Raw genomic sequence first — 26,608 nt, 5'->3', positions numbered from 1 at the left:
CGAACAGGCCATCAAAAGACACCCTGGAACAATGGTGACATGCTGTTCTTCGTTTCCTTTCCTGCCTCTTCTCCCTTAGCTTATTTTGGTCTTTGTTTTAATATATGAAACCTACATCTAATTATTACAGAGATCATAGAAATTAAATTACAAATTAACAATTTGATTTAAACCAGAAAACTACTTAGGTCCCGTTCGGCCACCCCCATGAGTTAACTAAGCATCCCTCGTTTTCCATGTGTACGTTTCCCGAACTACTAAAGTGTGTATCTTTTTAAAAATTTTCTATAGAAAAGTTGTTTTAAAAAAGTCTATTACTACATTTTTCGTGCGAGAGCATAACTTAACTAACCTATCCACGCCGAACGCGGCCTAGAATTGTTTATAGTCATGATATCCCTCGAACCAATAAAATATATATCCGAAATTAAATAATCAATCCTAAACCGATTGAATTTTGCTCCCATTACCTCTTGTGACTGAGGTCAAACTAAAGAAGAAAGATACCGTAGCAGAATAACTGAGCTATAGATCACGTGATAGAGAACGAACGTCATCCTGCATGATGCTAGCCCCTCCCCTTTTATATTGCACTCGTCGACCTGGGGTTGCAATCAAAAATCGATTGCGCCTCTGATAGTAGCGTGTAAAAATCGGATCTACAGTTAACTTAGTCAAACAGAACATTTTAAGTGTCAATTTTCGTCATTATTTGTTTCCAAATAAATAATTAACACACACTTTATTCTCTGTTTATTTTGGCCTCATATATTGTCACACCCGGAGTTTTATCCCAAGCCTAAATTCGTAAAAGAAATTTATAAATAATAATTGGCTTAATTAACTCAGGAAAATCCCTCTAAAGAAATTAATTTAATTAAATCGAGGTTCGCAAATCGATTAACTGGATTTAAACTCAAATTGAAGAAGTATAAAATTTGGTCAAACAAATTAATTTAAAACTCGTCAAAAGTGAGGCTTTTCTTTTTTTCTCCTTTTTTCTTTCTGTTTCCCTTCCTTTCCAAATTGGGCCTAAGTCCAATTTGCCTCCTCTTTCTTTTCTTTTTCCTTTTTTTCCCCTCCTCCTTCCTGGGCCGGCCTAGCCGAGCCGGCCCATCTCCCCGCGCCAGCCGCCTCCTCCCGCGCGCTCTCCTCTCCCTCCCGCCTGGGCCGTCGCCGCCGGCCCAACCCGTCCGCCTCGCCTCGGCCCAGCGCCGCGTTCGAGCCGAAGTCTGCGTCGCCTCCCCGCCGTGTTCGAGCCGGACACTGCCGCCGCCGCAACCGCCGCGCCCGCAACGGCCGCCGCCGCCACGCCCGCGTGCGCGACTCGGTCTCCACCGGCCGTCCCGCCCTAGCCGGCGTCACCTTCCCCTATAAATCCCCCTCTCCCGCGCGCTGCCACCGTTTTTCTCCATCCGCTCAAGCCGTCACCACGCCCTTCTCCTTCGCCGCCGCATCCGATCCCGCCGTGGAGTGCCACTCGCCGTCACCCGTCCGCGTCATCACCTCCGCCTCGTCCTCATCGTGCTTCCTCCGTCTTTGCCGCCGTCGGTAAGCTTCCCCTCTCTTTCCTCTCCCTTTCCCGCTACCGGCACCACCGAGTTCTCCCCACGCTGCCGTCGCCGGACGCCGTGGGTCGCCGGCAGTCCCTGCCAGACCGTTGCCAGCTTCCGCCATCGTCACGCCGTTGTCGCGCCACCCGTGCCTTCCCGCGCGGCCGCCTCCCACGATCGGACACCGTCCCCGTGCCGCACGCCGTCGTCGCCGCGCGCCGCGCTCGGCCGCCACCCCTCGCGCCGCCGACGCTCCCGCTCCCCGGCCGCCGTTGCCGCGCGCCGCCCTGTCGCCGTCGCCGCCGGCCGCCGTCGGCTGGGCCAGAGCCGACACCCGCGCCTCCCTCTTTTTTTTCCCTCACCGACCGGTGGTCCCCACCGGCCGGGTCCCTTCTCTCCCTCCCCTCTCTCAACACCAGGTGGGCCCGCCCCTCCTCCCTCTCTCCTCCCGTGGGGCCCAGCTGTCAGCCGCCCACCTCCCCTTTCTCCCACCGACAGGTGGTCCCCACCAGTCAGCGCCTCCTCTCTCCTCCGCTGACGTCAGCGGCCCTAGTAATTGCGCAATAATTGATTTAGAACTTTTCTGTTTAGTTAAGAAACCCAGAAAACTTGTAAAATTCATAATTAATTCATCTAGTATCCGTTTAGGCCCATTCAAATTTCATTAAATTCATAAATTGTCAAGAATCCATTAAAAATACTTTCTTTTACTATTTCAGTAGAGTTTGTGCATGTTTTATTTATTTTTGTGCTTTGTCGCTTAGATTTGGACCCCACCGAAGAGCCGATTTACTTCGAGATCGTCGCCGAAGTACCCAAGGGGCCAGAGCAAGGCAAATGGCACTCATCTTTGATCGTATTGAACCTATTATTGCAAATTCTCCGCTTTATTTCTTCAAATATGCATTGTTTTAATTAAAGTATTTACTGTATTTATTTCTCGGGTAATCTTTATTATTATGCCGTTGATTATCCAACTTTATTCATGCTAGACCAGGGGTAACTTGACTAGAGTTAGGCCTAGGTTAATGATTAGCCATGCTTAGATCAAGTAGCTCATGGGATCATTTAATAATCATGTTTAGCTCAGAATAACTGTAATAATGATTCATTACCTGGTTCGGGTTAATGGCAACTAAAATATTGATAATGGTGGGTTGTGGATGCATGGTTTTGAGAGTCGCACCCATGGCAATTAAGGACCGGTTCACGGGAAACCCTGGAAGTAATTAAGTGTTAACCACATGCCGAATGGGTAAGGTGGGATCTGGAGCATGGCTTCGAACTATTTGACGTACCAAGGCAAGGGTAGGCGTGATGGAGTATGGACGGATAATCGTGGTGTAACGAAAGCCTCTGCTGCTTCCGGATTTACCAAGACACAAGAGGGGACTGCCCGACTTGGTGTAAAGGAGGGGGTGAAACCTAAAGTGCAGTGCGATTAAATAGGGAGGGTTATGCGACGGGTCCTATCACGGTCTCCTTTCTGGTACGCCATGGTGGTATGTCGGTGCACGTTCAAGTGTAGTGGAGCTGTGTCTTGTGGGCACAGTAGTACACCTCTGATCAGAGTATAATCTATTCGAATAGCCGTGCCCACGGTTACGGGCGGACTCCCAGCTTCACTGTGATTAGTGAAACTTTAATGACCTGGGTAAACTGGTTTTCACTTGGGACTACTGTAACGTGGTGTAACGTTGAGTAGTGGTTGGGCCTGTCGTAACGTGTTGTAACGTTGGACAGTGTTGTGCTATTTTACAACTGTTATTTTATTATCCTTTAATGTATTTAATTACCTTTATTCGGTTTACTCTTTGTTTTTTTATTTTAAATGCTGCTTTATTGTAACTAACCCTAGCCCGTCCTTGATGATCCTTATGCATCACTTATTACCCTCTTTTCTGTGCTACTTGTTGAGTACGGTGGTTTGTACTCAGCCTTGCCCAATTTCCCCCTCCAGAGTTAGAAGTGGAATCCGATGGAGGTGACTCTCAGGAGTGAGCTGGTCTGCCGTCGAAGCTTTGCCTGTGGACTGGAGCCGTACCCGCTAGAGCTAGTCTACCTTTCTTTCCGTTGTATTTTCGTTAGAATAAGTGTTATTTTCAGTTGTTTCTAAGAACGATGGTTATGTAATCAACATTGTCTTTTTTTTATCCTGGCTGGTCCTGGACATGGATTTTAATACATAATTAAGTTCAGAAATTCGTGTGAGAAATTTCTAGGCGTGACATATATCATACTCCAACAAAATTGTTTGTCCAGACCTTATCACTGCTATTATCGTTGAATCCAATCAATGAGGACATAGTCATACGTACCTTCACCATGATGCTTTTAATAAAGTCGTAACATTTTAAATATATCATCACGATATCGTATTCAAGAAGATGTCAGGCCTCCACAAACATCACCGATGTTCAATAGCGACAATGTCTCCATGACCATCTCTATCAGCGTTAGTAGTGACCAAGAATAGAAATGGGTCCTACCACCACCACATCTGACCACTACCGCATATACTCTGCCATCCCATCATTGCCACTACTCGTGCGGCCCCCGCCTCCATCGACGCCTTTAGGGCTAGTTTAGTTCTCAAAAGGTTTTTTTTAAAAGCATCATGTCAAATCTTTGTACACCTGAATGGAGCATTAAATATAGATAAAAACAACTAATTGCACAGTTAGGAAAAAATCGTGAGACGAATCTTTTGAGTCTAATTAGTTCACAATTAGTCATAAGTACTACAGTACCAACATGGGCTAATGATGGATTAATTATGTTCAAAAGATTTATCTCACGGTTTTCAGACAAGCTATGAAGCTCGTTATTTCATTCTTTTCGAAAACTACTTCCGACATCTGATCAAACATTTGACATGACACTAAAAAAATTTCTTTTCGTGAACTAAACACGTACTTAGGCAAAGTCACTTAGGCAAAGTCGGGTAGGATGAACAATGCAGTACGGATGAGGAGCTAGACACAAGGTTTCGACCCCTGCAGCGATGGTAAACGATGGAGGCCTCTCGTGTCACCGTCAAAGCTTCGGCGATACGTCGCCACTACACCGGTGTTCATCCAACACCTCGCAGGTCAAAACCTCCCCCACATGCCACGGCGACACCATCCGGAACCCGGCGGCCGGTCTCCCTTCGGAGGTGTCCAGCGAGTGGCATCGGATGGCACGCGAGGCGACGACGGCGGCCAGCGTCACGCCGACGACTGACCAGGTCGTGAGGGAGTGGGCGAGATCCCCATCGGCTGTGCTTCGCTGCCGCCTGCGGCGAGAGTAACGCCGCCTAGCCATGTTCAGATCAGTGCCAGGTGGTGAGACCATGGGCGGATCCAACATGGGCGGTGGGGGCTCGAACCTCCGCTACCCTGTGAAAGTTATTGAAGCCCCACGAAGACACCCTAAAATTTTATGGCAAAGATTAATAGAAAGAGACCAAAACTTTATCTAAAGTATTCAGACCCTTCTAATCTCGTTGGCTAGATCCAGTGGCCCTTTGAGAGAGTAAAGAGGGTGGTGGCAGAGCTAGGTGGTCGCCGTCGCCGAGATATATTCCTTTGCCACGTACCGTTCCAACAAACAACAAGCATTGGTTTGAGCCCTGTACTGTCTGTTCGCACACAGCGCCTCCATCTCGTTTGAAGATACGATGGTATACCGAGAAACCGTTATGTAAACTTTTCATGCTCAGAAAACTCTATACTAAAATCCAAATTTTCGGCAAAATGCACCCCAAATTTTACCATTTTCATCGATGACCGAGTGATAACTCCATCTTGTTAATTTCTCGGTGGTTTGCATTTAGGCCATCTTTGGTAGTTGGCCCATAAACCTGGCCCAGTTTTCCTCCAATTTCACAAGGCTATGGGCCTAAGCTACGGCCCACAGATTACAAAGGCGGGGGCCCATGCGAAGCAGGTTCACCGGTTTCCTCGACCCATCTAAAAATACAATGGATCTTGATTCTTATCCCTTCCTTCCTCCTTCCTCCCCCTTCCCCCGGTACGAGGACGACGCGCGCATCGGCCCCGACGACGACCACCGGCCGCCCCTGCCCGCCGCCGCCGGCGGGAACCCTCTCTGCCTTCAACGGACGCGGCCGTCCTCTCGGGTAATAAGCCCTATGCCCCCCCCCCCACCACCACCACCACCCTCTTCGTATTATTCGTCCTCCTCGCCGGTCAATCTCCGCGGACGTGTTTCTCCTCCCACTTCCGCGCCACGATCCTCACCGGCCCCGGCTCCGCGCGAAAGCCTAGGATTCCCCCTCAAGCCTCGGTTAATTCCCTTCCCGCCATCCCACCCCAACGCCTAGCTCCGGCCGGTGGTCGTCGTCGTCGCCTCGCCCCTGGGAAGGTTTCAGGTTTGCGTGGAATGTGGGGTTAGGGATGCGCTCACTTGTTCGGTAATTCTGAAGCTTCGCGCGGTAGCGATAGTTTGGCATATCAATTGCATCCCCTTGTTCCACCCTTCTCCTCGTCCTCCTTCCTGGAACCCCGGCCCGCCACTCCACCCCCCAACCGCCTCGTATCCCGCCGGCCCCCGCCGTGAACCACTTACAAGAAATACGTATCCTTCACCGTGGTGTTCGAGGTAACCTGCAGCCGTTGTTGCAGCTCTCGTGTATCCGGTTTTATTTGGCGAAGCGTTCGAAGTGGTGGGTTGGCTAGGAGCCTTTCAATCCAGGATACTTGCCTTGTGCTGCAGTTTACCCGTCGCTTTATATTTGGTTTCGGGCTTGGTCATGTTGGTGGGACTTTATCATGTATCCCTCTTGTTGTGTCAAATAGAAGGGAAGGTGCCTTCTGTCGCCAATTCCAACACTTATGTGTGTGCAGTCAGTTTTGCATTCTGCTTGTGATTTGTGGCCTAGTTTTGATACCAAAGAGATGACGAAGTTATGTGTTTTTGTACCATAGTTTTGTGTCGTGCAACCTGAGTATTTCCATGCCATCGTTTCTATTATATCTACTCGTATATAGCTCTGCTTATCAATATGTTTGGATAGAGCACAATGATGAGCACACATGACATTTTTCTGTGATTTCCATATTGGATAGTTGACTATGCATGCTAGTAAGTGGTTAAGACCTGCTTGCAAATGTCATTCGATTGTCTGCTTAGTTCAGTGTCTATTGTTTGGAAGTGATTGTATGTATGTGATGAAAGAGGTTCACATCAACCTGTTTTTTGTGGAAAACAGATACTAGGTCTGCTCACAAATACTAGGATATTTGGAGTTGTTTGGAGAGATTAGTGTTGGGAGAATAGAGGGTTGTGATTGGTTGGGATGAAAAAGTTGGTAGAGAAATTAAATGGGGAATGATTGTGATTGGTTGAGATGAGTAGATAGTTGTGGATATCCTTATATTGCTGGACAAAAATCAAATTGAGGTAGCCTTATATTTCTAGACGGGGGGAGTAGATGTCCTAGAATGCATGCAGTCAAACGTTAAAACTTCAAATGAGTAATTAATGTGACAATATTAGGATTTGACATGAGAAAATGATGCCAGTAGATTTGTCGTGAAAATCACTTCCATATGGTTATATTATAGGTTTTATAAACATATACTAGTTAGAAAAGGTAGTGATGAAACATGTGCGTTGGAGATTGTTGATGACACTTAATGTAAAACTCTTTTCTTAATGTTTTATTAGAGGGAATTGGAAATCTCATCATTCTTTTTCATTGTAAAACTCAGTGTGTTTCCACCAAACATAATTGAACTATATTAGCTTTGTGTATCTTCTGACAGATTGGCACTTCAGCTGCCTGAGATATTCTTATTCTGATAGTACATTCAATTCATGAGAAGTTCTTATGCTGCCTGAAAAATTGCAGGCTAGCCTCTGGTGAATTTTACTATCCAAGAAATAGAGAAGCATGAGCTACTTCACTTGCAAGCCAAACAGTGGGCTTATTGTTGACAGGCCCATAGCAGGTCTTGGGAGGAACTGTAAATTACTTCCTCACCCTCAATATTCGCTAAGGCCACAGTCTGTTCGATTTGCCAAGCTTCAAAAGCAGGTGTACCCACGACTTGTTCTAGTTGCTGCTAGCCAGAAAAGGCTCACTCCTCTATGTGCCTCAAGCGGAAAGGTGAATCCAGAGGCAGACAATGATGTAAGTCGCTTGATGTCCTTTTTATGCGTAATAAAATTTTATTATGCATGATGGAACAGGGAACATATGGTCATATGTTTTGAATTGATTTGATGATCCCAATGTTCATAGTACCAATTACCTCAAACTAGACTTCTATACTTTCCTTTTTGTTTCGTGCTTGCTCTACTTTATCTTAATACATACTTCCTACAAGTCTATTGTCAAGTGCCAATTTTGTCAAACTGCTGTTTCCTTCTGTCTTGTATATTTTGATACTTATGTCCATGATGAAACTCGGCCAGAAGTGAAGTTTATTCAGTTTTATGTGAGCATAATATTTCGTGAATGTGACAAACTGACGATTTGCCTTATTACTAGATCAGTGATTCTGAACATTTATTGGCTTGTCTTATTTATTCGAAAAGTTTTTAGTTTCATATTCATGTTCATACAGTATTCTGGCATACTGAAATAAAATAAATTAGTTTATGTGGCAAAAAATCGATTATGAATTTCTAATTTATGTGCCAGACAATTTTTGCTAGAAAAATGCATTAATAAAATAAATTCAGTTTCTGTTAGCACTACACTAGCTTTGCAGAATTGTCTGCTTAGCATTTATGTTGAATTATTGCAGCCCTTTATGGAGTCTTTGAAGAAGGCTATGGACGATGCCAAAAAGCCACGGCCCATACAGGACTTGCTGAAAGAACAAATAGCTAAGCTGAGAGAACAGGGATCTGGTGGAGGTGGAGGAAACAGAAACCGTCGTGGAGGCAGTGGCGATTCTGGTGGTCCGGAAGATGAATCATTCAAGGAATCATTGGATGAATTAGTCCAAGTTATCTTAGCAACCGTTGCATTCATACTTGTGGTAACTACCATTGCTTTCTCTTTTAACCCTCTTCCTGAATTTTGTTTCTTAAAAATGCTTTCACTTTTACCTCAATTTGTACCATAGTCCTACTTCTCAATTTGTAGCATAGTCCTACTTCTCAAATATCTTGTCATGATTAGCTTAAATATTATCTACCATCATAATGTTGAAACAATTCTTACCATAGATAGCTCCATGCCTCCATGGCGAACATGCACTAAGGTTTGCTTGCTTTGCTTGTACATACACAGAAACTAGAGCACAGAACAGTGAAAGAGCCCTTTTCACTGTCAAACCGCAATATTAATTGAGTATTCCATAAAAAACAGTGTGTCCACGATAAAAGAGAGTCAATGTAATATATTTATCCATAGCTTTAAACTAATGAGCACTTAATATCCAAAAACATCACTTGTGTTTGTCTAAAATTGCAGTACATCCATATAATCAGAGGTGAGGAGCTGTATCGCCTCGCCAGGGACTACACCAGATATCTTGTTACTGGCAAGCGGACAGCTCGACTGAAGCGTGCCCTGCAAAAATGGCGCAATTTCTCGGAGGGATTTATGCAAAGTGAAGGTTCACAAGAAGACCAGTACGAAAGAGCAGCTACCTCCAAACCAACTTGGTGGCAACAACCTCAAAAGTTTGTTCATCTTATGGAGGAACTTTGCCGAGGAAATTGGCGCCCGCATGCCCAGGAGTCTTAGCTCAGGTGTCCCTTGTTCCTTTTTGGCCTTCTGATGAAGCACATGGATGTGGGGGCGAGTACTGTTTGCATGGCTGTGCAATGAGCTACCTGGAATCTGGATACCGTTACTTGACTGGGGCAGTGATTTGTTCTTCTTTGTTCGTTAATGCGTATTTTCTACGGTGGTTATGCATTAAATTGTGGCAATTTTGTAGTTGATGAAATCGCATATATAAGCTAGCCGGCATCTCATATGCGGATGACAAATTGTAGATTATGTTGGTCCGGTGAAGCTCAGCTGGTTTCACTGCATTTTGGCTGGTTTCTTTTGCATTGGAATGTAGCGGGTCACCCTTGTCATCGTGGCTCCAAATGTATCATCTTCAATGGAAAACGACTAAGTACAGAAGTATAAAGTACAACTTCACTGGAGAGAAGAGGATGTAGTTTTCACATTAACATAGCTCCCACCGTCAATGAAACTAATATCGCTCCCCCAAAAGCAATCATAATATCATATTCATATATCATTCATATACCATTGGTATCCACCTGGCACAGTAATTGAAGGGTTGTTGGTTTTTTTGATGTATCTTTTGGTGGTATTGTTATACAGATCGTCAGTTCAAACCCCTTCAGAAACATCAGAATGTTTGGCCGTTCTTTGTAACAAGAACACTATTGAATGCATATTCGATGGCATTTCCGGATTGAGACATAATGTCACCGAATTTTTGCTCGGGTGAGAAAAATGACGACTAAAGTAGTGGATCAATTATCATCAGGAGCCCCGGATCCTTCAGCGGCCTTCTTCTCCTTCTGTTTCTCTCTGCGCTTCTTATTTCTCAGTGCATTTTTGCTCATCTCTCCTCTGTTCCACTTGCAATGTTAGTAAATCATGCAAAACAAGACAAGAAAACTAATTTCTTGATGAAGAAACTAACCCAGTAGAAGCAAGTCCACCAAAAAGCTGCAATTCACCAAACAAATGTGGAAATCAACACATAATATCAAACATAGTTCTTTAACAACTTGGAATAGAGCCAGGAAAACATTGCAAAAAGATATGCAGCCAAATACTACCTAAGTGCAACCAACAAACAATATAATTTTCATTGACAACTAGTAGATAATTTATTGTTTCTGCACGAAACCTAAGTAGTATGCTTGGATAGGCATTTTGCAGCCTTGGTAATGTATAAACTATAAAGCAGAAATTTAGTCAATATAACCAAGGATTTAGTCCACACGATGGTGCAAATAGTAAACAACATTTATGCTCACTTCTTTTTATTGCAATCCTAACATGAGTCACTAATTGATCTCTATTATATACCTTATCCTGAACATCTGCAGAATTCTTTGAATGCGGTGGTCGATATGCTGTTGGTTTTGCTGCTATATTTGTAGGGGCCTTGCTTGATGTTTGTGCTGATTTAGACCCCTGTGCTGAAACTATACAGAAAGCGAAGTACGTAAATCAATTGACCAGAACATACTAACATTGGAATATAAGAGAATGAGAAGAACCTTGTTTTTCTTCTATTTTTATGCTAACCAATGCTGTTGTGAGGTCAGCAATGTCACCAAATCTTTCAGGTGCTTCTGGCTTCCAGTCAGCCTGTGTAATTCAAAGAAATAATCATGGATGGAGTGCATGTGATTATGGAATTGTTTGATCAACTCATTACAAATTGTGTAGGAGTTAACACTTGGAACCAACATAGCATGCACATCTACAACAAACTGGTAATACTGAGGTGAACAGATGAAACCTGATAAAGCTTTTCAAACATCTTCTTGAACTGCAGAGATCCATTGTGGTCAAATATTTTAATACTGCAAAACGAAATATGAAGATCATAATGGTGCTACTCAATTTCGTCAATACTCCAAGGCTGCAAAAAATGTACCAGTTGTCAATTTGGAGCCTTGGAGCTGTTGTAGCAGTCATAAAATGGCGACCATCAGGGGACCATTCACTTGTAACAGAACATTCAGCCTTTGTCTTTCCTACCAATTTCTTTTCTGAATAATCCCAGAATGCCTAGGCAGAAAATACCGTCAGCTATGCTGCAGCTATTTGCAAATCGCCTAGCAATATTAAATCATGTTCTTTTTTGTTTTTCTAGTTTGTTTTAGATTGTCTCCTAAAAAACACATAAAGAAAACAAAGAGGACAGTATTTCCCGTGTAGAGATAAAAGCCTCATTTTCCCACAAAAAAAGGTGATAATCTCATATAAATATTGTAGTCATCTAGTAACGTACCATGTCACCAGGCAAATTACCAAATCCTGCTAAAACGATAACTGGACGATAAAATGAAGTCAAGGATGTCACCAGGTAAAACCTGACTAAGTTGTAAAATTTATGTGGCCATAATATAACAATAACAGTCCAATTTCTATAGACAGTGTGTTCCCTTCAACCACACAGCAAGCATAACGGATCAAATTATTCGTAAGGATACATCGCCCTTTTGGGTTCCATCTTATCGTATTGTAGGGACCTTCACCAAGCTCAAGAAGGGGGTTGCATTTTTTGTTGAATATTGTTGCTCTGGCCGGCATAACTGAGATTCTGTCAAGGAACGGTCTAAGGAGATATAAAGGGTGCACAAAGGATTTAGAAAACTGAATTACTGCATTGCTATGTAATAGTGGGACTGCAAGGATACATCCATAGACCACAGCAAATTCCGAACCTGAGTGAGACCACTGCACATCATGCACCGGACCATCCTTTTCTGCCAATTAATGATACGGTTAGTGACCATATATTAGACAAACAGTCATTGATATTTCAGACAATTAGTACTTACTGAGAGGAACAATTCCTTCGAAGGCCCTATCAGTTGTTAAATAGTTCAACTTGGTTTCACCATAGTAACTCTGGTTGGTTTTATCTACATCAGCTTGAGCAAGAACTAGAAGCCCAGTGGACCCCTTATTCCAGTGAAATTGAACGGTAGAACAGCGAAAAAAACTCCTGCGAGCAACAGCTTGGCTCTGTGCATTCTTGTCACAGGAAAATATCTGAACACTGGCTGGAATACCCTACTTAAAAGAGAAAAAAATGGATAAAAAGATAATCAGCTTGTGAAACTAGTTTCTAATGAAAACATGATCAAAGTAGTTTGTGCTAACCAGACCTTTGCCTCAGGAACAAATCCAGCAACATGGGATCCTGGTGCACTTGCTAGCTGCATAGCAGCTATGCCAGGCATTCTAATTTTGTACACAAAACCTTTTGTGAAATCTTTTGGATCAAAGAATTGTATCTCATTAGTCATCATGCGGCAAGCAACTGACTCATCGGCAGAAAATTGAACCATCGGCCTGTGAATCAACATATCATGTTCCATCAAACTTTAATGCGCCAACCCATTGGCAATCGAGGTTTAGTCAAATTAACAAATAATAGTTCTCTCAGGCTGCTGTAGGTCATATCTTCCACCTCAAGTGCACCGTTAATGTATAATCCATTTAGAATCATAGTACAAGTAATACTAGGCTTACAAATTCAGGAACAACAAATTTAACCAGTATCCAAATTGAAGCATCAGATGCATAGGATAAAATTCTTTAGTCAAATGACAAGACTATGTCTTCAGAAGTTTTGTGTTAAAGCATAAAAAACACAAACAATTTGCAGTAGCATAGGAGCATTGATTGAATGGTATATGTCCAGCTGCCTAAGAATTGATTTACAATTATAATTTCAAACTGGTGTTGCTATAGACAAACTGATTGCAACAACAAATGCACTCACTGGATGTAAGTAACAAAAGAAAGTATACACTCCCTTCATGCAAAGTCCCACAAGCATATTATGCAGAATCATATTAACTATGATACAACTAAAAAATGTGTACATAGTAAAAGCTCTCAAAGAAGATTTTAATACTTAAGCATGAAAATTCAAGTAGCATAAATTTAATAACAAAAGTAAAACGAACCACGTAGCCTTAGACATATTCTTCTGGTAGTGCTGGTACAGCGGCGTGGCAGTGTCGACATGCCAAACAGTGACATTCTTCTCCTGCGGCGAGGAAGACTTCTGGAAAGTTTGCAGGAACGCCCCGGTGGGCGACAGCGCGGCGGCGAGGAGACCCGGGAGCTCGAACAACCTAACGACGGAGAGCGTCCGGCAGTCGTAGACAGTGGCCGAGGCCGAGGCCACCGTCGCGAGGAGGCGCGACCCGTCGCTCGAGAAGTACGCGGCGCTGCACGCCGCCTTCGGGAGCCTCAACGGCGGGGCGGAGCCCGGCGGGTAGGGCGGGCCCGACCACACGCTGAAGCCGTCGGGCTCGCGCACTGCGGTTATCCCCGACCACGCATTTCGTCAGACGAGTGGTGGATCAGCAGCTCGCCAGCACCACCCACCCTCGCGGGGGGGAGATCGGTGCCACGAAACGAAGAGCGCGTGGGAAAGGAAGGGAACGAGACAGTACCTAGGACACCGAGGGCGGGCGGCTGAGACGCCATCTCCGGTGGAACCGCGACGATCGATCTCCCGGCGCGCGGCTGCGGCAGCGGCAGCGGCGGCGGCGCTGAGGGAGTGAACGGAGAAGTTGGGGACGGATGCGGGTTGGGGCGTTGCGTTCGACTCCTATCCCAGGGCTCCTTCGCTGGCTGACACCGACACGTGGGGTAGCCACCAGTTTCGTGGGCCTTCCCTGTCGATTCCGAAACTGGGGAATGTGGGTTTAGGCCTTCAAATACAGTGGGCCGGATCGCGTTATCGGGGCCCGAAACCGTTCTTTTTTGCTTGCTGTGTGATTGGGCCGCGATGAACACACTCGAGCAAACTGCACTACTGCCACTGTACAGCGATGTAATTACGAAATTAGGGTGGAAACGAACAAAGCTCGGCACGGCTCGTGAAAGCTTGGTCAATGACAGACTTAACTTGGCTTAGCTTGATAAAGAAAATGAGCAAAAAAGTAGCTTGGCTTGGCTTGATTCAAAGCTCAAGCCAGCTCGACCTAACTTGGTCAGGGATGTTGGCGGCGCGGAGGGCGCCGAGATCGAGTGGTGCTTGGGAGGGAGGCCGGAGCCGGCACAGCCGCACAAGGGAGGGAGGCTGCGCCGCGGCGATTGGCAACTCCTATCGTCGTCCAGTCGTGCTCACAGTCTCCATCTCGATGTGATGACGGCGTGGCCGCGTGGGAAGCCAGAAAGGGGGAGTTTCTGTTGTGCGAGTGTATAATAAGTTAGGGTTTCTCTATATCTCATGGGTCAGACAACTTGTTAATAGGTCAGGTTAGTTTTTCCACAACTCTACAAGCCTACCGAGTGGCTTGCGAGCTGAGCCAGCTCGGGCTCAGCTTGATTTGCAAATAAGCTATGAAGGCAGCTTGGGCTCGGCTCGTTTAGTTTTTGATCCGAGCCGAGCTTCGCGAGCTCAAGCCAAGCCCCTGGATACTGGATGTTGTTCTAGATCTTACTGCACCTAGGGCTTCTTGAAATACATAGATTTTGCATGCCACTTTTTTATATATATTAGAGGGGTGATTGTTTGGTTTTTTTAACTAAACGATATATTTGTAATAAAAAATAATTTATGAATAAAATTAATATAAGTGTGTTCTTAGTGATTTTAAAGCCAAGTCTACAAAATAAACTACAATAAAATCTCTCAAATTCTACTCTAAATTTAATTTTAAAAATTTAAAATTTGACTTATAAGCATAAACAGAATCGGAATGATGGGGGTTGTAAAGCAATCTCGATGATCTTCCTTTAAAATAATACTAGCAACCATCTATAGACTATGACTAATTTATTTTTTTAGCGCCATGGGAGAGAAATCGCCATTTTTAGAGGGAGTGTTGCGAGAGAAATTTAAATATGTATGTAAAAAATGACAAATAATCTAATTGGGTTGGGGGAGGGGGTAAGTGGATCAAAGCATGAACCCACTTATAAACCAATTAAATAGATACACTATAGGCAACCTACTTTGTTAAGATAAGTGAAACAACCTACTTTAATCTATAAATGATATTACAACTTGGTCTATTTATAACCCTGTATACGGTTTTTCGCTTGGGCTCTATAAAATTTAACTCTATCTTTGCTAAATAGTGTATGCAATATCTATAGTAGACCTCTTTTGTGCCCTATTCGTTTGGGATTATAAGCTGACTTTTAAAGTTAAAAGCCTAAACAAATAAGCAGTTTTTTAAAGTCATAAATTACTCCTACACCGTTAAGTCAAAAGTTATATATGTCTGGATATCTCTTTTTATTATTTAAGTACAGGTAGCACCCTATCATTTAAGTTGAAGCTTTTAAACACAATCTTATAAATCATATAGGACACAAAAAGTTGGTTTAAAAAGCTTAAACCTAAATAGAAAGGACTGTAACATGTTCTTAACTTAGTCAGGTATCAGGTGTACGTTTTACATACTTATAATATAAAATTGAGCGCAAGTCACTTCGAAGTCCAAGGTTGTCTATATACTATTTAATTTTCACATAAACAATCAGGAGATTATATAATATCGACTAGACTCTATATAAAGCGAATGGATTATATAATATCAAGTAGATTCTTTGTAAAGTGAACGTGGTACACTCCCTCATACCTACGTGTTTTCTTAGACAATTTCTCACCCTGGGCTACACATCATGGCTCACCTGACTGGTACAACCGCACTAATTTTGTCATCCAGAATTATCAGCCATGCGAACCACTGACGTGCAACCCCTTGGGGAACAGAAAAAACGATCAATCCGATGGAGGCATGGAGGCAGGCCAGCCGAAGAAGAAAAGGGAGTCGGCAGCATTCCACGTCAAAAAAAGAAGAAAAAAAACACCCAATTCGCGCGGCACACAACGGCAAATGCCGCGGCACTTTTTCATGGCCCCCGTTATCCCCGCAGCCGGAAAAAAAAACCCAAGCCACAAGCACTGTCTTCACAAACCAAAACCTAAACCAAACCCATGTCAACCTCGGCCCCCATGAATGCGCTGCAGACGCAGCGAAAGCGGACTCGCCGAGAAGCCTCCGCCACGAGCGCGACCGTGCCGCCTGCCTGCCTTGCCTGCCGGTTCAGGCGGATCACGCGCCATTGGTCGCCAGGAGGCGGCACGCACCTGCACCTGCACCTGCGCCTGGACGACGGCCGGGTCCAACGCCAACGGGCAAGGCACATGCATGCAATGCAACTCGGTCCACCGCGAGAGAGAAGAGATGGATTAGTGGCGCACGGCGGCTCAGCGGTCGCGTCTCGTCGGCAATTGAACGCGGCCGCTTGCAACCGTGTCGTCCCGCGTTTCGCCCCCGACTAATCGCCGGTGCTCATGTTGGCACTTGGCGGTGAACGCTGCTGATGGGCAGTGTCAGCTATAGCCAGGCTCGGTGCCATGCACTGTTCGTACCAGGCAGGCGCCAGTACTAGGCGGTGTGTACGTGTGGCTGGCGTTGGCTCTCAATCTTTTCTTTCTTTTAATTATCTTTCCTTAATTTAGTGATCTCTGGATGATTGGTGTCGGTTTCTCTTAATCTCTCTTCAAACTAATCTTCCCGGTGCAGTGTGGTGCTCGGCTGCTCGATCGCCGCTGGCTGATGGACGGATCGATGGATGGGCTGGTTAACGCGACAATCGTGCAGATCAAACTGGGCGTGCTGTAGCGTGAACTACTCAAAAGACGAGACTCACCAGGCAACCAGAGCAAACCAAGCCAGAAAGAAGCTACAAAACCGAGCGTTTTTTCATCGAATTTTTCACCGCGGCACACACGCGCCCGGCACGGTCGTCGATCTGCGCCACAGGGCAGCAAGCAAACAGGCCACAGATCGAAGCAGCGGCTGATCACATGCAAATATGCAAATAAAATAGGCTCCGCGGCGGTGTGGCGCAGCCGGAGCCGTACGTTACCTACAACCGGATTAACATATTGTTGAAGCGATCATTCTCTCTCTCTCTCTCTCCGGAGGAACTCGTCCACAAGATCGTCGGCCGCAGCGTACTGAAAGTCTGAAAGCGACTTTGGCGACAGGTTGATGATGTGATTAGGGGGCCCTTTCCCCCCGGAAAAGAGGGGCTTTTTTTCGTGGTCACGAGTGTGCTTTATATCTAAACAAGTTGCTGGCTTAGCGAACAGATGCATGATAGCTAACCAAAGCAACGATCCAAAAAGGAGAATTTGTTACTGTACATGGGTAGTGGTGCATACCCCCAATGATTGAGTAACTAACAGTATACTATTCTGGCCCATAATAATTTTTTTCGTGTCCAACGTTTAATTATTTGTCTTATTTAAAAATTTTGAGAAAAAACTTTAAAAAATTAGTCACGTATAACGTATTATTCACATTTTATCATCCAGTAACGACAAAAAATTAATTGCAAAAAATTTCTAATAAGACAAAGAGTCAAAATATTGTATCAAAAAACTAAAAAATAAAGTTATTATGAGATGGAGGTAGTAAAATACACGTGGTAGATAATTGATCGAGAAAAAAGGGAAGACTTTTTCACCCTCAATCTTTTTGCTTATGCTTATAGGCCAAAATTTAAAATTTCAAACTTAAATTTAGATTTGATTTTGATATTTTATCAAAGTTTAATTTTTAAACCTGGCTTTTATATCGCTAAAAATATATATATAAAAATTTTATTCATAAATTATTTTTCGTTTATATGTTATTGGCTTTTTTTTCGTCACTCCATATTTTGCCAAAAACTAACCGAGCTATACACTTAGTCAAAGTTGGTCTGTGAAAGAATGTATTAGTAGTATGATTGCCTCTAGATGTACGAGGAGATGGATCATGTCCCTTTATGGTTTGTGGAGTAGAATCCCATTCGGCAAGAATGTAGAGTTGCTGAAAGAACTGATACACACTTACACAATAAACGAAGACAAAGAAACCACTCTGACTTAAAATGGAAGAAAATTTATCATTCATCACGAGAGCGACACGCCAATCTGACTGATAATCCTTGCAATAATGACCCAACACCTTCCTAAACCATCTTTAGCCAGGTCCGTCCCAACCGCAATCTTCCTAAATCCCACTATGTTTACTGCTTGTCCACCATTGCATCATGATTCATGAACCGTTCAAGTTGGAGGCGACCGATGCATATATTCCACGCCTTCCGTCACAGCCACTCGAATATAATTTTCCGTCACGTACCAATCTAATCGCTAAAATATGGTACCCCCTAGATTAGAAAAACGCCGCAAAATCATCGGCCACAATTCGCAACTAATTTAATCTGAACAATGCATTACCCCCTACATTAAAAAAACGATGCAAGTATGCATGCCAACACCAAGTACTAAGATCGATGATTTGATTTGATTTAATTTGATTTTGCATGCACCCGAATGGGTGGCCATGCTTCAAGGCTGCGAGCCTGTACGCCATGAACGAGCTACAGCCAGCCATGGCTTCCATTATTTTTCTCGTTACCTTACTAATCTATGGGTTTTTTATCACCCTTGATAATAATCTTAAGGTGCTAACAATTTTTAGTGCAAATTTCTGGTACCGGTATTAAACTTTACAATAAAAAATATGATATCTTAAAATACCTTTTTAATGAAAAATATGATACCTTGAGATATTTTTAAAGATGTTAAAAATAAAAGACTCCTAATCTATGGTTGTACGTGCCCCGGCATGCAACGCATCAACCGGTCGAGTCAGCAGCAGAGCGGCAATATGGCGGCATCGATCGGCGTCGGATCGAGATCAAAATCTGGGCAGCGCGTGCATGCGCGCAATCGCAGCAAAAAGAAAAGAAAAAAAAAAGAGGGGACGTTGCGTCCATACTCCACAGTGGGAGAAGAGTTCGCGTCCACAAGTTTGTCTCCCGCGCCTAGTCTTCGCCCTCCACCACAAGTTCGTTCGCGCGCGCGGCGCTGCCGCAACTTGGGGCGTTGGCGGCGTGCTCCCCTCGCGCCACGGGTTTATATGCGCCACTAGCCGAGCCGCGATTCTCCTCCTCCTCCTCTGCCGTTTTCCACTGCTTGGGTGGTTGCTTGGACAGCCATCTTCTTATCTTGTTTCTTGGCTGGCTTGGCGAGAGGTGGGATGAAGATACAGTGCGACGCGTGCGAGGGCGCGGCGGCGGCGGTGGTGTGCTGCGCGGACGAGGCGGCGCTGTGCGCGGCGTGCGACGTGGAGATCCACGCGGCAAACAAGCTGGCCAGCAAGCACCAGAGGCTGCCGCTCGAGGCGCTCTCCGCCGGCCTCCCCCGCTGCGACGTCTGCCAGGTACGTGGGGGTTGGACGGATTTTTTTTCGAGGGTGCTCCGCCGGCCGCCGGCGATGGCGCGTTCCATGCATGCTGAGAGGAGAGCCGGTGCATGCTGCAGGAGAAGGCGGCGTTCATCTTCTGCGTGGAGGACCGGGCGCTCTTCTGCCGGGACTGCGACGAGCCCATCCATGTCCCCGGGACGCTCTCCGGCAAGCACCAGCGGTACCTCGCCACCGGCATCCGCGTCGGCTTCGGCTCCGTCGCACCCTGCGACGGCGGCGGCGGAGCCGGCAGCGCACACGACGACTCCGACCACCACGCCCCGCACGTGGCCTGCTCCGAGCAGCATCACCACCAGCATCCGCCCGCCCTGGCCGCCGCCGCCGTCGACACGCAGCAGGCGCCATCCCCGCAGTTCCTGCCGCAGGGCTGGGCCGTCGACGAGCTCCTTCAGTTCTCCGACTACGAGTCCAGCGATAAGGCACGCAGCTATACTACACACAGACCTGAGACCTGCCATGCCATGCGTTGGATTCTCCTTTCAATTCTCATGGTGGTACGCCTTGTGATTGCAGCTGCAGAAGGAGTCGCCGCTCGGGTTCAGGGAGCTGGAGTGGTTCGCCGACATCGACCTGTTCCACAACCAGGCGCCCAAGGGCGGCGCCGCCCGGTCGACGGCGGAGGTCCCGGAGCTCTTCGCCCCCTCGCAGGCGGCCAACGACGCGGCGTACTACAGGCCGAACAGGACAGCCTCCGCCGTGGTCTCTGCCTTCACCGGCGTCCGGCAGAGCAAGAAGGCCCGGGTCGAGATCCCCGACGACGACGACTACCTCATCGTCCCCGATCTTGGTTGAACAGGAGTTCACAGATTCTCCTGCGCTTCTGCCGTGTGTCTGTCTGTATACAGGGACAAGTTGAGTGCTTTCTGCTGTATGCAAAAGCTAGCAGTTGTTGTGTTGTGTACTTTTAACGGTAGTCCTGCTCATCTGTGAACATATTAATCCACGCTTTGCATTCCATGCTAATATTGCCATCAATGATCACTGATCAGTCCGATATGAGATGAGCTTCCCCGAAAAAAAAAATTACCAGGTTCTGCTGCTTTGTTTACGCCCTCGTCTTTCTGTTTCTTTATATGCTTATAAGCCAAAATTTTAACATTAAATTTAAAGTTAGTTTAGAAGATTCTTTCATCGTAGTTTATTTTTCAAGACATTTAGATCGCTTAGAACACATATATAAAAGTTTTATTCAGACTACTTTTATTCACCCCCTTAATCTTCTGAGATGATCAGATTATACTAGCAGTACAGAAGACCAAAAGAGGAGAGCAATAGCAGTTCGCAAGCATCAGTCTCTATAATTAGGGATTCATATTACGGGGAAATGGATTGAGCAAAAAACAGTGGCAGAGGCGAACAAGTGTGAGATTAATGATAACAACAGGATTACTCTGAAACCAAGAATACAGAGAACAATGATAGGTCTCTGAAACAGCAGCTGGGTGTAATAATGCCGCTTTTGCATACCATCGAATAACTGGAGAATATAAGTTGCGATAATACTACCCTTTCCCGTTTTGCATGAACAGAAAATCAAAACTACAAACCGTGAAGGCATTGGCATCCAGAAGCAGGGCAGATATGAAAAGCCTGGCGGATTTCTGAATCAGATATGTAAACTGGTGGCACCGGAATTCGAATGGTGGTATATCAAAGTGATTTCATGAAAAACACCTCTTCGTTTGAAAAATACCCTATTGACTCCCTTTCACCCTGAAATGTAATTCCATTCCATCTTGACGGAAGAAACCAAGGACTTCTAGGATGATCTCATTCCTTTAGAGAACCTCCACAACTACTACACCGTGTGGAAGAGACTAACAGTCAACTGATTGTATGTGATCTTCACTTTCACCCTTGAGGCATTCGCTAGGTAGCCTAAAACTCAAACAAAACATAGCCTGCAATAAATATCAAACACAATAAATAGGTGTCACAAGAACTAGTGGCAAACATAAAAAAAAATCTCCACTGCTTATAGCTGCTTTCCCAGATTTTTCAGGAAAACTAGCAAAACTGTTATTGGTGGCTAACGACAGAGTGCTTTAAGACCATTCACCAAGAGGAATTTACTAGTAAAAATATTATGGCGGTGGGCCAATACATTGTGCTCAAATTCTCAAACAAATTGGGGGAAATCTGTATCCTAAGATTAAAAAAAATATATTTGTGCATGTAATCTTGCAGACAATTAATATGGATCTTAATGAATATGAGCGGAGCATACCTTGTTAGGTGCAACATCACGAACCCTATGGAATATGGGTTCAGCTATCTTGGCGTTCAGTTTATTTTGTGCTTCCTGAAATGGAAAAGGGCCATTAAGACAAACTGGAATGCCTCACGGAAAACATAAGAGCATATAAAAGTTTCCAAAACTATTGCAACTTGCATACTACTATGGTATGATCAAGTGAAACAAATTATCTCATGTTGTAGAAACAATCAAAGTGGAATGTAACTTACTGACAATATCAATTCTTCAGATTCACTTGAACGTATGAAACAATAGCAGTGGATCCAAGGTAATGATCCTGTCCAGTATTTCTTTTGGACAAGACCACTGAAACAATCTGCACAACAGATCTACAATCATGAACTCTCACAAAGAGCAACCGTAACAGTTCAATACTTCAGTAACGTGGAAAATCAAATGCATCAAACAAATATAAGAGTGCAACTCCATGATTGTTACACAAACATTTTATGGCCAAGGGCCAGGCCCATTGTGGCAAGGTAGGGAGACTTTGTAAGAATTAAGACACAACCCATAGGTATTTTATGTAGAAAGGAAGACACTCCCATCACCATATAAACCTTGCATTGCCAGCAGATTGAAATAAATGGTGTATTTTGACACAGAACGAAGAAATTAAGCACAGAAAAGCAAAATTTTGCAATTTAAATTTCTTGTTTGGAAATTTGGAGAAAGAGTAACATGGCTGGGAGTGAGCTGAAATTAGGGAAATGGAATTCACACCATACCAATCAACAAATTCAGAACAAAGAAAGAGGGTCTCAGCAGAACGTACAGAGTGAAACTGCATGTAATTAGGCCATAAAATGTCATATCACAAAATTAGCAATCTATGCAGACTGTTGAGACCCTAGGAACAAACTTGGCAACTTCCAACAAAAGCATCCAAGTATGACAGTTATCTATTACTTATTCCATTGAATCTGGAAGCTATATGCCCAGGTCTCCGCAAAAAAGAAAAAAAGAAGGTAAGGTGGCAATGGCCCTTTCAGGAAACACTGCTCTGCCACTGCATGGTTTATGACTATCTGCTTTTTTAGAAAGAAAAGAAAAACTATATTTGCTGGTTTGCCCCTACATTGGATTGCCCATATATGTATATATGTCTCGATACATGATTCTATGTGGCTTTTCATAGGATGTTCATTTTTGTCCCAAATTTAAAATTTAAAGATAACTATTTCAGCATAACAGATCCTGTATGTTTGTGCCCTTATGCCACCTGCCTAGTGCATACAATTTCCTATCACAGGTTAATCTAAATCATTTCAGTATTGCAGCAACTTATTGCAAGCAGATGAAGGGTCTGTTGTTAAGTTTTGGAGTTCATTGAGCAGTCAAAATGTATCTGTCATGAAGAGGTGCAATTCGGTTCCAGTGTTTTTAGCAAAAGAACAAAAAAACACAAAACTGCTGTCTAGACTATAGAAATGCTACCACTGGTCAACTACTAACATGGAATGTGAGTACGCCATGTAATCTGATCAAAGTACCCAGCACAAAATGTGATCATTGAAAATGGAACAGGAAAGCTTGATGGAGAGGAAAAAGGTACAAAAACATTACCAAGAAACTGCAGAGCAGAAGCAGGTAAGTTCATTACGACATGATCAAAGTGCTCCCACGGCTTGATAGGTGGTGGCCCTGAGCCTTTTACTCTTTTGTTGTTCCTCTTTTTTGTATGATTAGCATCTTCTTGGCAGTAAGCACCACCTATAAGGGGCATAAAAGTGTAACTCTATTACAAGTAATATTATATGTAACATCTTCATGCTTATAATGGGTGTAATCAATTTGATGAATAGGCTGCCTTCACTTGTACAGCCGTTACAGTGACAGGGGAGAGCTATCAGGAAAAAGCTTGGTAGATTCAGGCAGACATAGAAATTGGAATTCCTAAGGACATAATAAATGAATGTTACCTCCATTTGAGGTTTCTTGTCGCCTTTTGGTAGTAGTGCTCATCATGGATGAGCCATTTATATCCTTCTGGCAGCTCTCTCGAACATCTTCATGAGTTCAGGAAGTGGATAGCTTCAGCATGTGTGGGAAGAACAAATCCGCAACAAAACAATATGTAGGAGGGGAGCAAGAAAGTACCACTATGATTTTCATTTGAAGTTGAACTTTCATTAGTAGGGTTTATGTCTTCACTAGAATAATTAGCAGCAGCAACATGAGACTCTGACTTATTTCCTGAACAAGGCACTTCCAATAAATTCTGCATGAACACTCTGGCATCCATGTTATATGTAAAGATATAATCGTCAACCTTGTTAATCTGTGCATTTGTTCTTAGATAATGAACACTGTCTGGATTTAAATCATTTGCATATACAATACATCCTTTCTGGGCAGCTGGGATCGAGAATGGGCCAATGCCAGCAAACATGTCACATATAACATCTCCTTTCTTGAAAAGGGAAACCAATCTGATGTGTTCATGCTCAAGTCTCGAATTCCAGTAGACTAATCCATAATCAAGTTTAAATGTGGCACCGTACTGTTTTACTTCAGTTACCATATCACTTTTCCCTGCTAAGATTTCAAACTGCGGAACTCGAAACTCGTTTGTAATACTCCCAACTTTATTTGCCACAGTTTGAATCCTTGGATAGTTTTTCTGCATATAATCATAGAAAAATATGTTCGTGTTAGTTGAATGGTGGGAATAGGTAAACTATTCTTGCCAGTTACAAATTATCCTGTTGCTTTAGCTAACAAATAGTGGATAGCTACATGGGCCTATTGTGTTTTATGGTGGCTTCTCCTTAAAGATCTTGGGTTGCAAATCTACTTAGCTATTTCCATGCAACAGTTGAATGGTTCTCAGCTCACACGACGAAAAGGAGACAATCAACAGACATTTAGGAATATTATAGGAGTAAAATCATGGGCAGCATCTTGCATGTGTACGTTAATGACGTGAAATCACATGCTAAATGGAAATTTGTGGCTGTTCACATCAGAGTAACCAAAGAATGCTTTATCCTTTTTACATTCCAAAGTAAATTATAGATATGCATCATCACAAACATCTGCTTTGATCCATATCTAGGATGAACCAGGAATTGAGCATGTTACTCAAGAAGATTTCCTTACATCATAGATGACCTTTGCTATGACATCTTTGTATGGTAGCAAGTCATCAGGTATGTTCAGATGTGCAACATGGCCTGCACATAGCATACAAATTACTATTAGTAACAAGGCTACACCAAAAATGAAAAGAAGAAAGAATGAAAAGGAAGCACCATCAAAGTTAGTATACTTAACAATTGTTTCAAATGAAGAGGGTACCTCCACTCCAGCAGGCAAGATTTGCTTCAGAATATGATCTACAGAAAATAAAAGGATGAACATCCAAAAAAAGAAATCCAACACATTAGCAAATCCTACATTCCTAAAGTATGTAGAAGAAAATATTAGCAGCATTCACAACCAGCAAACTGGAAAATAAGCTCTTAATTTGGAAGACCAATCTGCCATCTACTACTTTCCACAAGAAATAACATAAAGAAAACATGATTTATTGTGGCTCAGTAACACACAGCAATAAAAGAAAACAAAAGAGATAAACAGAGAATAGAGAATTTAACGGTAAACTGACCTGCACTCCAGTAAGAATAACCAAGGGTCAAACTGTATGGTACAACATCAATATTGCATAGTTGCTTCAAAGAATCATAAACTTTCTCCTCAATATCAGACAAGTCTATATTCCAAAAACCAACCGTTAGCATTATTTCAACAGAAGCGAAACATATGAGAAACACAAAATATAACGTTTTTATTTGATATTCATCTTGACCAAAACGAAGCTAATTAAGAACGGTAAACTATGGTATTCAAGAGAAGAGCAAGCAAACGGGTTTAACTAGAATAAATCAAGTATCGGTGACATGGTATTCAAGTATTTACAATAGGTCACGGTTTTTTCGCCTAATTCCATTTCACAATTCCAGAAAAGAATAGACTACCGAATAAGAAGCAACACAGCCTGCAGGAAACATGCATACCAGACATCCAATCGACTCGCTCTACTTGACAAGTCCAACGATTTGATCCCAATTATTTGAGTAGAGGGAAAATCATACCGGCGCTCTGGATCTTCTCCGACAGCACGACGAGCCGGTTCTTGTCGCTCTCGGGATCCTCCACCACAGGCTTCACGCGCGGCATGTCGAATAGGTACCTAGAAACAGGGCAGAAAAGCTCAGGTCAGCAATTTCCCCCTAGCTTCAGCTAACAAGATTAAACGATGCTAGGCTATGCTGTTCGTTGGATGAACTGGATCGTGAACTCGTGGACCAGCGAGAGGAGTTTACCCGGAGCGGAGCAGGCGGGTGACGGCGGAGGCGAGCTCGCGGGGGATGCGGAGCGCCCAGAGCTGCAGCCGCTGCTCGAACCTGCTCTCGTCCAGCTGCTTCTCCATGGTGGCCCCGCCCTAGCTGCTCTCCTCCCGAGGTCCCTCGCCTAGGGTTTTGGCGCCGGGCCGGTGGACGAACGTGGCGGCCGCTGGCCGCCGGCCGGGGTCCCGGGACGGGAGGAGAGAGGGCAAACGTCGAGGGGGCTGCGAATTGTTGGTGGGCCGGGCGGTGAGGCTTCCCCACGCAGCCTTGTCAGGCCCAAATATCGTATTACTCATAGACTTTAGGTCTTTGGGCCTACTAGTAAAAAAAGCGACTTTTTTCTTAACAAAAGGCAAACAGAATCGGTAAAAAAAAACTATTGCAAATTTACGTGGAAAAAATTCAAAGGTAAGCTATTTCTAGACCGCTCGATCGCATCAAAATTTGCGTAGGGAGAAGGAAAAAAT

At 44.1% G+C, this 26,608-nt stretch overlaps 4 protein-coding genes across 5 annotated transcripts; 2 read left to right on the top strand and 2 right to left on the bottom strand.

Annotated features, from left to right (window-relative positions):
* The first annotated feature begins 5,553 nt into the window (after positions 1–5,553).
* On the top strand, positions 5,554–9,679 carry LOC102700591. The gene is made up of 4 exons (XM_040520566.1): positions 5,554–5,676; positions 7,411–7,692; positions 8,312–8,548; positions 8,986–9,679. The coding sequence occupies exons 2-4, from the start codon at positions 7,453–7,455 to the stop codon at positions 9,259–9,261; spliced, it is 753 nt and encodes a 250-aa protein (XP_040376500.1). The 5' UTR covers positions 5,554–5,676; positions 7,411–7,452; the 3' UTR covers positions 9,262–9,679.
* A 72-nt stretch (positions 9,680–9,751) lies between these two features.
* On the bottom strand, positions 9,752–13,840 carry LOC102700304 (eukaryotic translation initiation factor 2A). The gene is made up of 13 exons (XM_015833173.2): positions 13,698–13,840; positions 13,203–13,560; positions 12,396–12,582; positions 12,066–12,300; positions 11,922–11,990; positions 11,715–11,816; positions 11,513–11,553; positions 11,156–11,289; positions 11,018–11,081; positions 10,773–10,863; positions 10,579–10,697; positions 10,187–10,212; positions 9,752–10,113 (listed from the first exon to the last, which is right to left on the bottom strand). The coding sequence occupies exons 1-13, from the start codon at positions 13,729–13,731 to the stop codon at positions 10,014–10,016; spliced, it is 1,560 nt and encodes a 519-aa protein (XP_015688659.2). The 5' UTR covers positions 13,732–13,840; the 3' UTR covers positions 9,752–10,013.
* Positions 13,841–19,101: 5,261 nt separating this feature from the next.
* LOC102700024 (B-box zinc finger protein 25-like) lies at positions 19,102–20,493 on the top strand. Its single transcript, XM_006647417.3, has 3 exons — positions 19,102–19,487; positions 19,589–19,951; positions 20,046–20,493. Exons 1-3 carry the CDS (start codon positions 19,305–19,307, stop codon positions 20,322–20,324), a joined length of 825 nt encoding a protein of 274 aa, XP_006647480.2. The 5' UTR covers positions 19,102–19,304; the 3' UTR covers positions 20,325–20,493.
* Positions 20,494–20,816: 323 nt separating this feature from the next.
* Positions 20,817–26,338, bottom strand: LOC102699748 (tRNA (guanine(37)-N1)-methyltransferase). 2 transcript variants are annotated; one of them, XM_006647416.3, is made up of 11 exons: positions 26,118–26,335; positions 25,887–25,984; positions 25,400–25,504; positions 25,065–25,127; positions 24,892–24,965; positions 23,890–24,412; positions 23,712–23,798; positions 23,356–23,502; positions 21,999–22,105; positions 21,760–21,834; positions 20,817–21,433 (listed from the first exon to the last, which is right to left on the bottom strand). In XM_006647416.3, exons 1-11 carry the CDS (start codon positions 26,222–26,224, stop codon positions 21,350–21,352), a joined length of 1,470 nt encoding a protein of 489 aa, XP_006647479.2. In that variant the 5' UTR covers positions 26,225–26,335; the 3' UTR covers positions 20,817–21,349. The 2 variants fall into 2 exon arrangements, 1 of the variants encoding a protein (XP_006647479.2); XR_005811185.1 differs by having other exon boundaries at positions 21,342–21,433; positions 22,003–22,105; positions 26,118–26,338.
* Positions 26,339–26,608: the final 270 nt, after the last annotated feature.

The sequence above is a fragment of the Oryza brachyantha genome, chromosome 2 (genome assembly GCF_000231095.2).
Source record: "Oryza brachyantha chromosome 2, ObraRS2, whole genome shotgun sequence".
Lineage (NCBI taxonomy): Eukaryota > Viridiplantae > Streptophyta > Magnoliopsida > Poales > Poaceae > Oryza > Oryza brachyantha.
This window is presented reverse-complemented; position numbering and strand designations above follow the sequence as displayed.

What these genes read in the sequence shown, in the direction of transcription:
- LOC102700024 (XM_006647417.3), top strand. Translation starts at nt 19,305, where the DNA reads ATGAAGATACAGTGCGACGCGTGCGAGGGCGCGGCGGCGGCGGTGGTG. An exon ending in CCCGCTGCGACGTCTGCCAG is followed by an intron (nt 19,488 to 19,588) that starts GTACGTGGGGGT and finishes TGCATGCTGCAG; the next exon opens with GAGAAGGCGGCGTTCATCTT. An exon ending in ACTACGAGTCCAGCGATAAG is followed by an intron (nt 19,952 to 20,045) that starts GCACGCAGCTAT and finishes TTGTGATTGCAG; the next exon opens with CTGCAGAAGGAGTCGCCGCT.
- LOC102699748 (XM_006647416.3), bottom strand. Translation starts at nt 26,224, where the DNA reads ATGGAGAAGCAGCTGGACGAGAGCAGGTTCGAGCAGCGGCTGCAGCTC. An exon ending in ACAAGAAACCTCAAATGGAG is followed by an intron (nt 23,503 to 23,711) that starts GTAACATTCATT and finishes TGCCCCTTATAG; the next exon opens with GTGGTGCTTACTGCCAAGAA. An exon ending in TTCTGCTCTGCAGTTTCTTG is followed by an intron (nt 22,106 to 23,355) that starts GTAATGTTTTTG and finishes TCTGTTGTGCAG; the next exon opens with ATTGTTTCAGTGGTCTTGTC.
- LOC102700591 (XM_040520566.1), top strand. Translation starts at nt 7,453, where the DNA reads ATGAGCTACTTCACTTGCAAGCCAAACAGTGGGCTTATTGTTGACAGG. An exon ending in ATCCAGAGGCAGACAATGAT is followed by an intron (nt 7,693 to 8,311) that starts GTAAGTCGCTTG and finishes GAATTATTGCAG; the next exon opens with CCCTTTATGGAGTCTTTGAA. An exon ending in CCGTTGCATTCATACTTGTG is followed by an intron (nt 8,549 to 8,985) that starts GTAACTACCATT and finishes CTAAAATTGCAG; the next exon opens with TACATCCATATAATCAGAGG.
- LOC102700304 (XM_015833173.2), bottom strand. Translation starts at nt 13,731, where the DNA reads ATGGCGTCTCAGCCGCCCGCCCTCGGTGTCCTAG. An exon ending in GTAATTTGCCTGGTGACATG is followed by an intron (nt 11,290 to 11,512) that starts GTACGTTACTAG and finishes TTTTCTGCCTAG; the next exon opens with GCATTCTGGGATTATTCAGA. An exon ending in AAAAATAGAAGAAAAACAAG is followed by an intron (nt 10,698 to 10,772) that starts GTTCTTCTCATT and finishes CTTTCTGTATAG; the next exon opens with TTTCAGCACAGGGGTCTAAA.